The 12,532-nt window shown below is 43.5% G+C and overlaps 1 protein-coding gene across 1 annotated transcript in view; it reads right to left on the reverse strand.

The window, feature by feature from the left end:
* The window catches only part of PDE6A (phosphodiesterase 6A), a 106,297-nt gene that overhangs the window by 89,229 nt on the left and 4,536 nt on the right, over nucleotides 1-12,532 (reverse strand). The window contains exons 2-5 of the mRNA XM_004453729.5: nucleotides 10,034-10,186; nucleotides 9,332-9,421; nucleotides 8,583-8,723; nucleotides 5,950-6,024 (exon numbers count right to left, since the gene is read on the reverse strand). Coding sequence (XP_004453786.1) covers nucleotides 5,950-6,024; nucleotides 8,583-8,723; nucleotides 9,332-9,421; nucleotides 10,034-10,186 — 459 coding nt within the window. The remainder of the gene's footprint in view (nucleotides 1-5,949; nucleotides 6,025-8,582; nucleotides 8,724-9,331; nucleotides 9,422-10,033; nucleotides 10,187-12,532) is intronic.

The raw sequence follows: 12,532 nt of genomic DNA on the forward strand, positions 1-12,532 counted from the left end.
GTAATATATTTTTATCATATTGGAAAAGTATCAGTCGAAAGTGGATTGGAAATAGAAAAACAGCTGTTCCTTACAGATACCTGGACCCCTCTGAGCCTCCTGACCCAGAACCTTCAAAGAGGAGTCCCCTGATGCAGTCGAGTGTATCTGAAAGCCCGTTTGGTTGACATGATTGTGGCCCTCTTCAGACCCTTAAGGGAGAGGCTCCACTCTTCAAAGCCCGGGAGGCAACACCAATGACCGAGGTTTCCAGGAGCCCCTCCAGCTAAACAGAAGGCAGAGGGTAGAGTTGCTCCAAAGGCACGGGCTGCCCCAGGGGCAGGGACTCCCTGGAGTAGGACACACTTGGGGAGCCTGGAGGAGGAGGCTAGATGAACCCCACAGCATAATGAACTGGAGCTAAGACAAGACCACAGTGAAAAGACTTGTGTTCTAGTCTCAATTGTACTGTGCGTCCTCTCTGGGCCTCAGTATGTGCAGCTGTAAAATTATATCAGTAGTGTTTGTTTGTTGCTGTTGTTTAAGTAGCAGAACCCTTTTCCCAAACAAAGCATGGAACCTAATCATCAGAGCAGATGAAAATAGAGTACCCTAATGGAAGCAGAGATGGGTACATAGAGACCCTGCAGCTCCTGGTTCTCACTCCCTTTCCTGTCTTGCTCCTCTATTTGCCCCTGGCCAACGTGGAGCTCTAGGGTTCTAAGGTTTAGGTATTCTGATAATACCTAAAGTCCTTCCCAGCCGTGATTCTATTAATAAGATTGTGTTTGCAAGATTGGCAATGCCCCTCAAAGATTAAAATGCACATATTCTTTGGCTCAGTAATTACACATGTGGTAAAGGATTCTACCGATACACTCCCAAATGTGGGTAAAATCGTGGTCTCACCCACCCAGGGGTCTCAGTCAGACTCCTTTAAAAAGTCTGGAAACAACTTAAAGTCCATCATCAGGAGAGTGGTCAAACAAACAAGTGCTTGCACACAGTGGGTACTTTGTCTGTCTCAGGGGTGAGGTAGGTGTGTATGTGCTGACAAAGAAAGACGCAAAGATACACAGTTAAGTGGAAAAAGCAAGAGGAAAAATAGAATCCTTGCATTTGATGAGGGTGGTGGTAGAATCCATGTACACATGCCTAGGTAGATACACATCTACATATACACAAACACACACATATGCATCTGGACGTACATAGATGTTTCTGGAAACATGGACTGCCAGCAGTGGGCTGCCTCGGGGATGGGTGACTAAGAGGAAGAGAGCCTTGAATTCTGTGGCCTACCCTTCTGTAAGGTGTGAGCTTTTCACCGTGCTCATGTATTACTTCAATAAATATAACCAAATTTTGTTAAAAGCATTTTTAAACAGTGAAGTACCCTGTAAGCTGTTCTAGAAAGCAAAAAGAGGAGCTAAGTCTCCTCCTGGGAGGAGGTGGGGAAGGAGACAGAGCTCCACAACCTTCTTCAGGCCTTTGCATGAGGGCCTTCAGACCTGGGTACCCCTGCTGCTTGCTGTCCTCCCTGGGCCCCAGCAGGCTTTCCTATCCAGGGGTCTTCAGAAAGGTTAGACATGGTTATCTTTTGAAGCCCACAGGCGAATCATTTTGCTTTCACAGAAAGCAACAAAAAGATCAGTGTGCTCTGGGTGAAGAGAGCTTTTTCCACACACTGTAGCTCAGCCAAGTTGCCGTCAAGGCCATATTCATGCCAAAACTGAGTCATCAAAGAGCACTTTTATTACAACCACCTGAGGAGCTAACACCCTAAAACAAGGTTGAAATAGCCAGAGCCAAATTTTTGTACGTGGAAATATACCAATTTTATTTATTTATTATTTTTTAGGAAGTACCAAGGATAGAACCTAAGACCTTGTACATGGGAGGGAGGCACTCAACCACTGAGCTACAACCATTCCCAAATGTTGTACATCTGGGGAGATAGGCTCTCAGTAAGACTTTATTTTATTTATTTTTTCCTCAGTTTTACAATGAGTCCTATTTTTTTCCTCCCAAGAGCCTAATTGACCTTAATAATTAAATTAGATTTTAATAATACAGGCAAAATTTTTTTCAAAAGGAGATAAAATGAGGTGTAACTGCTATTGGGGTGCTTTAGAACCAAGATTTGGAGATCAATTCATCAGAAGCCAAAACGAAAGCTGTACTTCAAATGTGAAGGTGACAGTAAAATGTGCAAGTGATATTAGAAGGCAAAGGGAATGTTATTAATAAAAGACATGATTATAATAATAGTTCTCAGAGAGAACTATTGGTTTGAATCTGTGCAAATGACTTAATCCCTCTGAACCTCAATTTCCTCAACTGCAAAACCTCCTATATAAACTGATTGAGAAAAGGAAATGGCATATTCCAAGTAATGAGCCTGGCAGATGGTGAGACCCAGGTAGCTATTACCTATTTCTGAGTGCCTGCTGTGTGTCAGTGTGTGACTGGCCTTAGTTACCACAGCCCTACTAAGTAAGCTGGATGATCCCCGCCTTGTGATGAGGAAGATGAGGTAAGTTTCCCAATGCCATAAAGCTGGAGCCAGTAGCTGAAGGCAGACATTCTCTCTCCAAGCCCACACCCTTTCCAGGAGATATTGTCATACTGTGTCTGGGACCCGGCTCAATCCTGACCACGTTTTCCCTCACCAGCTGTGTCCTAGACCTGGCACCGACTTTGGAGGTGAGTTCACTGACATCGCTCACAGATGGCAAAATCGAGGACTTGGGTGGTCATCTGCCCTCCCCAAGCTCACCCTAGAGGCTCGACACCAGAGTCCTCTGTGTTCTGAACCATGGCCTTTTCCATCCTTACCTAATGCAACCCTAATTTTGCAAAGTACTGAATGAACCCTTGCTACCTGAAAAGGAGAAGGATTCTGAGAAGGAAAAGTTTTAATCATGAGAATGCTAGTCAGTGAAACCAAAACTTTTCTTATTGATCAAATGGTGGGCAGTTCTTCCTGAACTGGCATCAGTGCATAAAGGGCCTGGTCATTGCAGTCTTGAAGATTGGGTCACTTGAAGGCGAGGAGCCAGATGAAATAGAGGCTGACATTTCTTTGGCCTTCCTATAGTTGAAGATGATCTCTTACCTAAGGGCATAGCTCAATGAGCCGAATATCAAAGGGGGAAAATCAGAGTTGGTGGAGCTGGAAAGCTGTGATGATCTTTATTCCAGTTCCTCAAATTCTAACTTTCCAGTAGACACAGGTACAGTTTATGTGTGAACTGGTGAAAAAGTTCAGTAGCAACATATCTTGACAGGTCTGTGGATAAGTTTGCCTATGCCAATACCAAAAAGCTGAACATAGAAGGAAATGTGTCCCAACAGTTTTCTGATAGCACATGATGCAATCTTTATAGACTCGATCTTCCCAAGTATGGGCAAAGAGTAATTTAAAACTGAATAGCAGCAATGAGTTGATGATTGTTGAATCTAGATGATGGATATACAAGAATTCATTGTACTATGCTTTTTACTTTTGTGTATGATTGACTTTTTCCATAATATATAATCAAAAAACAATGCAATATAGCAAAGTTCTGCAGGTCAGGTCAGTTCCTTCCATCTGCCCCAAAAGATTGAAGCCCTCTCTCAATCTGAGGCAGAGCGGGTATCACTATCTCAAAATCCTCAAGGTTTTTGAGGAAGGGGGAAATGTAACCATGGAAAAAGTAAATTTATTACTATTGTAGTAATGGAAAACATGTAACATTGTTATAAAGATAGTGGTTACCAGAGGTTCTGAGGGGAGGGAGAGGAGGGTAGAACATAGGGCATTGGAATTAAGGGTAAACACAATATAAACTATTGAACTAGGTTAGTAGCACTGCTTCAATGTTTATTCATCAATTGTAACAAATATGCCACACAATTGTAAAATGTTATTAATAGGGAAGATGTGGGAGGGGGTATATGGGAACCCTTCCACTTGCGCTGTAACTTTTCTGAAATATAAAAATTCTTTAAAAATAAAGTTTATTATATTTAAAAAAACAACTGGATAGCAACAGGTTATAAAGGTCATTTTGGATAATGCACAACAGACAACGTAAATCCCAAGCATGAAATCTATTTTTTTTCCTTCTGGTGTGAATATGAAACTCACAGGCTACGGTATTAACTTTGAATTCCCAGAGTTTGAATTAAGACTAAATAAAGCCTATCATTTTCTCTGTCTCTCTGGCTCTCTGGCTCTCTCTCTTTCTCTCTCTCTCTCTCTCTCTCACACACACACACACACCACACTTTATTTTGGGCAGGGCTAGGACTGGCTAGGTAGAATCAGGCCTCTTAGCAGAAATCAGTATTCAGACAGGCCGCACAGTCTTGTGGAAAGATACCAAACCAAAACTCAGTTCAGGGCATGGCCCTGATGCTCCTTTCCCTGTGAAGCCTTGGATAAGGTCCTTCAGTTATTCCACAGGTATTTTTGAGTGCTTTGTCTATTTACGCTGATTCATCCCATATCCCACACATACCATTTCAGCAGCTCTAAAATGTGTGTACCTCATTGTTTAAATGAGAAATTGGGTTGGACGGGAGGTCACACCTCAAAGGCCTACAAGGGCCTGATGAAACATAAATGAGAAGAGGGGCCAGGTAGAAACAAGTGGAGATTGTGGCAAACTGGAGAGCTCAAGCCATGTTCCAAGGAGGCAGCTGATACTCAGTTCCAATCAAATTTACTCTATTGTTTCTGTCCAGTTTTGACTGACCTTCTACCTTTTCAAAAGAAACGGAAATTCTAGCTATTTATGGGAAATTTCTTGATTTTTAAGTGTTAACCACCAATTCAAATTAAAACCCAAAAGCAAAAACAAAACAAAATGTAAAAAATCTATATGGTCAAATGTGTATCTATTGGCCAGAATGGGCCTTCTAGCTACCAATTTGCACATGCTAGATTAGATAATCTTTAAGATTATTTGAGCCATAGAGGTCCTATATAACTAAACTCCTGCTGGGTGAGTCCTTGAGCAGGTTGCTTTTTCTCTCTGGGACTTTTCCGCATATACGGAATAAGGGTATTGATTACTACTTATTTTACTCCACCAGGGTGCTATGAAACTCCACAGGAGGGAAACGGACTTGGCCCAGTGGTTAGGGCGTCCGTCTACCACATGGGAGGTCCGCGGTTCAAGCCCCGGGCCTCCTTGACCCATGTGGAGCTGGCCCATGCGCAGTGCTGATGTGCGCAAGGAGTGCCGCACCATGCAGGGGTGTCCCCTGCGTAGGGAAGCCCCACGCTCTCGCAAGGAGTGCGCTGGTAAGGAGAGCCGCCCACCGGGAAAGAAAGAGCAGCCTGCCCAGGAATGGCAAGGAGAGCCGCCCACCGGGAAAGAAAGAGCAGCCTGCCCAGGAATGGCCCCGCCCACACTTCCCGGTGCCGCTGAGGACAACAGAAGCGGACAAAGAAACAAGATGCAAGACGCAGCAAATAGACACAGAGAACAGACAAGGGGTGGGGGGGGGGATGGGGGATGGGGGATGGGGGTGGGGGGGGGAATTAAATGTTAAAATAAAATAAAATAAAATAAAAATAAAAAAGAAACTCCACAGGATATTTAAATCACTTTGCAAATTACAGGGCTTGACGAATGTGAGGAATCATTATAGTTTCAAGAGAGATAACCCAGGGAACAAAAGTGACTCAAGTGGTTGGGCACTCACTTCTCACATGGGAGGTCCCGGGTTCTATTCCCAGTGTCCCCTAAAGAACATTAGCAGATGATGAGCAGATAGACTAGGGAGCTACGGCGGGGTGGGGGCGGGGTGGGGGGGTGGTGGAAGGCAGGCAAGGGTAAAAAAATAAAAAATTTTAAAAAAGATAGACAACCCAGCCCAGAGAAGATAAATGCCATTGTCATAAAGGAACAGCCTTCAGCAGGGTTTAAGATACCTTGCATTTGATCATATTGAAGAGGTCAAAGAGTGACCTACCCTTCCATCCGGAGTCCTGGGACCAGAATAGGGTGGAGCCTCACCCATCAGGACTGGCCACACATCGAAAAATTCCTAGGTGTGAGAAAAACAGTAATTATTACATATTTTGAATGTAGATGAAGAAAAAGAGACTAAGAAGTTAGATGGAGACCACTGCAAAAGACCCATCTACATGAGTCATCTATCGCTGAGCCTTGGAAGGTGGGGAGAGCTCACTGAAACCTATGCTTGGTAGAAATGCAAGACTCTATAGAGTCAGAGGATGTCAATCATGGCAGGTGATGAACTGGACCTAATTATTAACCAAAAACATAGGAGCTGAGTTGGAGCACCCTCAGTCCTGTGGGACATGAGAAGAAATGTGTCTCTGTGGCTAAGAAATCTACTTTTAGGACATGCTAAACATAAGACCCAGGATCTAGCTAAAATGATGTTTCACTGCAGTATCATCTACAGTGTCCAACAAGAGGGGACTTCCTAGTGCCAAACATAAGCACGGCACCAACCATGGACACATGGCCTATATTTGGGATCCAATAAGAAAGGATGACACCTGTATAACAACCTGTATAACAACCTGTATAACAACGCTGGCAGAGAGAAAAGAGAAAATGACCAACCAAGTTGCTGCACAGTCAAGAAGTCTCAGGAAAGAAAGCAGACTAGGATACCATAAATGCTCATTCCTGCTACTTCTCTGCTGGTTTTCTTATGACACATGGGGCTAGAAAGCTTGGGTCAGAAAAAACCTGGGCTTGGTGTTAAAACTCAGATAGTGTTACCTTCAGGGAGAAGGGTGTGGGAATGACTGGTTTTAAAGGTCAGATCGTGGTTACCTTCAAGGAGGAGAGCGTGGGAATGACTGGAAAGGGACATGGAAGGGGCTTCGGAGGTGTTGATAAAGTTCTACCTGGAGTATCAGTCATGGTTACGTGAAGATGTTCACTCTGCGATGATTCATTCAACTCTTCCCTTATAATTTGTTTGTTTCAATGCAAAGGCTTAATAAAATAATCCAAGTGTACTCACATGGAAAGATGTTCATAAAACATTAAGTATAAAGGCCGACTCTCAGGAAATGGGACTCAGCGACTTTTAAACAGTTCCCTAGAAGATTCTGATGCACTGCCCAGTTTGGAAGCTTCTGGACTAAATCTAAAATCTTTTCCAACACTAGATTCTGTGATTCATGTGTTTGTTTGGAGGGTCTACACTGGTCTGTTTTTCATGCTTAACCTGTCAAGGCATACAAATGAAATTATCAAGAATCCTGCACTTGGGATTCTGGGGACAGCAAATAACAAATCTAGATAACTCTGCCCTAAAGCAGTCTCATTAGGCAGGAACAGATAAAAGAAGAGCAATAGGGCAGTTAATTTTGGGAAAATGTGACTGAAAAATGTTTCTAGGGGGGTGTGCACTGGGCTCTGCCTCCTTTGCTATTTTATCTACTGCAAATCTTGTCCGCAAGCATTCTGAAAGAACAGCTCTAAGCATTCCTCCACTTCAAGTGCCTGGGTGAGCTCAGGTCTAGATACACCATGGGGAGGGTTATGACCAATTTTCAGTATATTTTCTGAGAATTCCTGAAGTAGGTGATTTTCCTTCATCTGACTTTCAACATATGAATATAACTTATCATGTATCTTCACCACCTGTAGCAGTTTAATATTATTTATGAATTCCAAAAAAATTTATACCGATTATGTTTGCAAGCTGGTCTATTTCTCTGGGCATGATACCCTTTAACTGCATTAAATTCAAAGGTTTTACATTTACTTGATTAAATCAAGATTAGGACTTTGATTCAACCACATCAGGAGAGTATAACTCAGTTTAAGTCCCCACCCCCTTGGTGGACTATATAAATGGACACTCACACAATAAGACACATAGAAGGCACAGGAAGAAAGAGAGTCCCACAGACACAGAAGAGGAGAGAACTTGGTCATTTTGGTCCTGCCGTGTGACAGAAAGGAGAAGGCTCAAACAGCTAAAGCCCTGGGGAGAGTTGACCCTTTTGCCTGACAGTTTGCAGCTGAAGAAACCAGAGCCCTGAGCAGCTGAGAAGGCCTGGAAAGAACTGAGCCCTCCAGCCTACAGCTGAGAATGGAAGAAGCAGGGCCCACAAACCCTTAAAAGGAAGAGGAAGGCTGAACCCTCACAGAGACTGGCAACCACCTTGCTTCAACACGTGGCAACAGACTTTGCTGAGAAAGTACCTCTTATGGTACCTTGAGTTGGACTCTTTAGGGCCTTGTTAACTGTGAACCTTTACATCAAATAAATACAACTTTATAAAAGTCAGCAGATTTCTGGTACTTGGCATCCGTATCCCTCTTTGGCTGACTAATACACCACCTCATCAGGCTTCTTTTATATGCTTTCTTTTCCAGCTGACTAAGAAAAATACATATTATTTATATTCACTTGTGCCCCAGACTGATTTTTCCCTTTTAAAGGTTGATATTCCTCTCCTCAGTAAAAGAAAAACTAGGTAAAAGTTTTCACAACTACCCAGATTCTCCCAGCCTCTTCCCTGTGCACTGAATGGGTGACAAAAGTCTGGGCCCCATGCATCATACATTTAACCTTTTTCTTGGAAATGTTTGTTTCTGAAGTTTTCTAACCTTCTGCTTGGTCATGTCTAAGAGACCCACAGAGTATCTGTCACAGTTGAGGAAGGCACGGACTGTGTACAGGGCTTTGTGGAATTGTCTCTCAATGTCTGTAAGCTCTTCAAAGACTTTGCTCCCACACCACAGCAGTATCTGAAGAAATACAAAAAACACATTCAGTTTCTAAGACACACAGCAGCAGTTCCCTTAACTAGAGAATACTAGCAATGACGTAAAGTTCTCTGGAGTTTATCTCATTTAACTCTCACAATAAGTAGACAGGATAATTATCCCCATTGTATAGATGGAGAAACTGGTATTCAGTGAGATAAAATGAAGGACCTGCTTACCCCTGGTCCAACTCTTTCCATTATCTTTATCTCATAGGTTGTTAATAACAAACATTAATTGACCATAAGTGCCCTACATACATTATCTCATTTACTATTGATAACAATAGTTGAAGAGTGGTACCATAATTTTTGGCATTTAAAATGGAGAGACTGAAGTTTGGACAGGTTAATTTACTTGCCCAGGGTCTCAGACCTGGTAAATGACTGAGCAGGAATCAAATTCGAAAGCTTGTGCACATAACCACTCTAGCATACAACTTTGCAAACACCCACCACCTCATAACATATGGAAGCTGGGCAGAGACTGTATGGTGGTTCCCAGGCACCTTCACTACCACCTGCCTCTCCACTCTGACCACATCAGTGCTTCACGTCCAGTCCTTTCCCTTGAGCCAAGAAGCCCCTTACCTGGCCTCGCCGTGTCTCACAGCTGTGCAGGTAACTCAGGTGGAACACCTTCAAGATTAGATTTGCAAAATTGAGATACTTCAGGAGAATCTAAAAATTAAATAGCATGAGGGAAAGTGGGTGAGAAGAAGAAATCCCTTCTCTGGCCACTTCTACCACTAGAAGATGTCTGAATATTTAAAGGCCTCACAGAGGCAATTTGGGCAGCTAGACTATAGAACACAGAATCATAAAATGTTGAATTATGAGAGTCTAAAACTTACAGACTGCAGAATGTCAATGCTTATAGGGTATATTAATGACAAATAGCTACTACTTATTGAGTGAGCAGTCCCTGGCCTGTGAGAAATAATTCATGTACATCATTTTAAATGATCATCACAGGTACCCTGTGATGTAGATACTATTATCATTTTCATTTTTCAAATAAGAAAGCTGAGGTTGAGAGAAGTTAAGTGACTTGATTAAGTCAAGCAGCTAAATATTGGCAGAGCCAGAACAATTAACCCTCCGCTCCTGACTCCAAAGTCCAGTGTCTTAACTATTATCCTCTTCTGCCTCCCTTGGAGAGTATCAAACTAACCCTCTGTCTTTTTAGATGGGGAAACTGAATCCAGGTCAAATAGCAAGGTTTGGGAGACTTCATGAGCTGGAAGAATATGCTAACAGGGCCGTCTCCAGCAGTTCCTAAGGCCACCTTACCTCTTCATCAGTCTTGGTGAAGTGGGGCGCATCCACTTTATTCACAGCCATGATGATGGCCACCACATCCTTCCCATTCATTACGGGGCAAGCCAAGATGTTTTTGGTCTGGTACTCTGTGAGGGTGTCCACAAAGTCACAGAAATGCTCATCCTGAGAAAAGGCAGAAACACGCCTGGGTGGGCAGGTGAAGAGTGAAGACAATCCAGCAGAGTCCAGAGCCCAAGGAGCCTATGTGCGAGACTCACCATTCTCCCTTTGACAAGAGAATGAAGACATTTCCATCTACTCCCCCTCAGCAGCCCACCTCCAAGATGCTTTATCAGAATGGCACGCTCTTCAACATTTATTTATTTTATTTTTTTATTTTTTTAAAGATTTATTTATTTATTTAATGTCCCCCCCTCCCCTGGTTGTCTGTTCTTGGTGTCTATTTGCTGCATCTTGTTTCTTTGTCCGCTTCTGTTGTCGTCAGTGGCACGGGAAGTGTGGGCGGCGCCATTCCTGGGCAGGCTGCTCTTTCTTTTCACGCTGGGCGGCTTTCCTCACGGGCGCACTCCTTGCGCGTGGGGCTCCCCCACGCGGGGGACACCCTTGCGTGGCACGGCACTCCTTGCGCGCATCAGCACTGCGCATGGCCAGCTCCACACGGGTCAAGGAGGTCCGGGGTTTGAACCGCGGACCTCCCATATGGTAGACGGACGCCCTAACCACTGGGCCAAAGTCCGTTTCCCCTCTTCAACATTTAATCATTCATTCATTTATTACTGAGCTAGGTGTAAGAAACAAAGATTAGTTTAGTTTTCACATAAAGGAAGAAAATATTAATTAATGTAACCTGGCAGCCTACTGCCTCAGTCTCCCACTCCCGGGTTAAGCAGGAACAAAAGAAACCAGCTTAAGCCAGTCCTATAGGCAGTAAAACAGATGCCCAAGAAAGAGCTAAGTCAATACCAATTCAGCACTAAACTCCATTCCTTATTTGGCAAGGGGAGCAGGTAAAAACTAAAATGGTTGGAATGTGATGGGGGAAGCGGTTAATCACAAACTTTTGCACGGGAAAGTTAGATCTTCTCGTGTAGGTGTAACTTCTGAAGTATCCAATCTTTGGAGAAACAGAGGAAGGGCTTGTGTGCTAGGCTTAGGGGTATAAATTGGGTCATTTTTCTTTGTTCAGCCGCCAGCCATGTTTTCTGGTTGTACCTCCCTTTTGCAAGATTGAAAATAAATTCTTTTCTTCTCCACAGTCGGGTGAGCCTCATTTTCTTCTAGAAAAAGATTTATTTCTTACACTAGGGATCTGGCAATCAGAGATGATTCCTGTCCTGGAAGCCTCCAAAATCCAGTAAAAGTTATGAGATACAAGCAGCTAAGAGCTGTGGAGGATATGTGTGCAAAGCAGGGTAGGGACCTGAGGCCAGAGTGGGGGTGGGTGGGCCTGAACTTGCCCGGAGAGCGAGGTTCAGAGAAGGCTCTCTTGAGATGGTGACAACTGAACCCCAAATAGAAGCATGAGTGAGCTAACATGGGAGGTGGGGAAAAAAACCTTAGGGAGGATAATTATCACAGTAGCTACCAAGTATTGCATGTTGCGCTTTACCTGTGTCATCTCACTTTAATTCTCCCAATAGCTCTATGAGATGGGTACCTTTAGTAGCCCATGTTACAGAAGGGAAAAGTGACTCAAGAAGGTTTACCTTACTCATCCGGAGTACGACTCTAGAACTAAACCTCAGATCTAGAGAAGGTTAGACCTGGATTCAGTCACTGAATGCAAAGGACTTGTTATTTTCAGTTTTTATTAGCAATCCAGTTCGAGCCTCACACATCCAGTCCAGGGGATATACCTATTCCATATATCTTCATTGAAGCCCCACTCTGTGCCAGTCCCTCTCTAAATGTTAAGGATACAGGGGTGACCAAGACCCAGGCCTGCTTTCAGATAAATCAATAATAGTAACATAGGATGTAAGGGCTAGTTTCGAGGCTGTAGGAGTACAGAGAAACACATACCCCACCCCCAAAGCAGCCTGTATGGCCAGTGTAGGCTGCAGTGTGGTCCCTGCGGTCAGAATGAGGAGAAAGAGCCTGAATTGTTGTCTTAAATCCAAAAGAATCCACCTTTCTGTTTTCTGGTAGCAGTGTGAGGTTTTCCCACTGTCAGCATTGCTTGGGACACAAGCCAACCCAAATGTGCAGTTCATGCTGTTCTGAGAATGGAAATTTATTTCATAGAGCCAACTCACAGAACCTTTCTAGAATGGAGGCTGTAGGGTTTTACTGACACTCTTTCCCTGAATTCAGAAATCCAGAGTGTGATGCTCTGCATCTATGAATTTCTTCCAGTTGGAGTAGGAGTGAATAAACAGACAACAGTGTTGTTGTCAATGAGGTGACTGTTTCAAACCAGGTGAAGGTTAAAGGACTTAAGAGACATCTGTGGTGCTCTACTTGAATTAGCATTTGAGGATTAAGCAAAATCTCTTAGGAGGTATTAGC

Source organism: Dasypus novemcinctus, chromosome 2 (assembly GCF_030445035.2).
Source record: "Dasypus novemcinctus isolate mDasNov1 chromosome 2, mDasNov1.1.hap2, whole genome shotgun sequence".
Classification (NCBI taxonomy): Eukaryota; Metazoa; Chordata; class Mammalia; order Cingulata; family Dasypodidae; genus Dasypus; species Dasypus novemcinctus.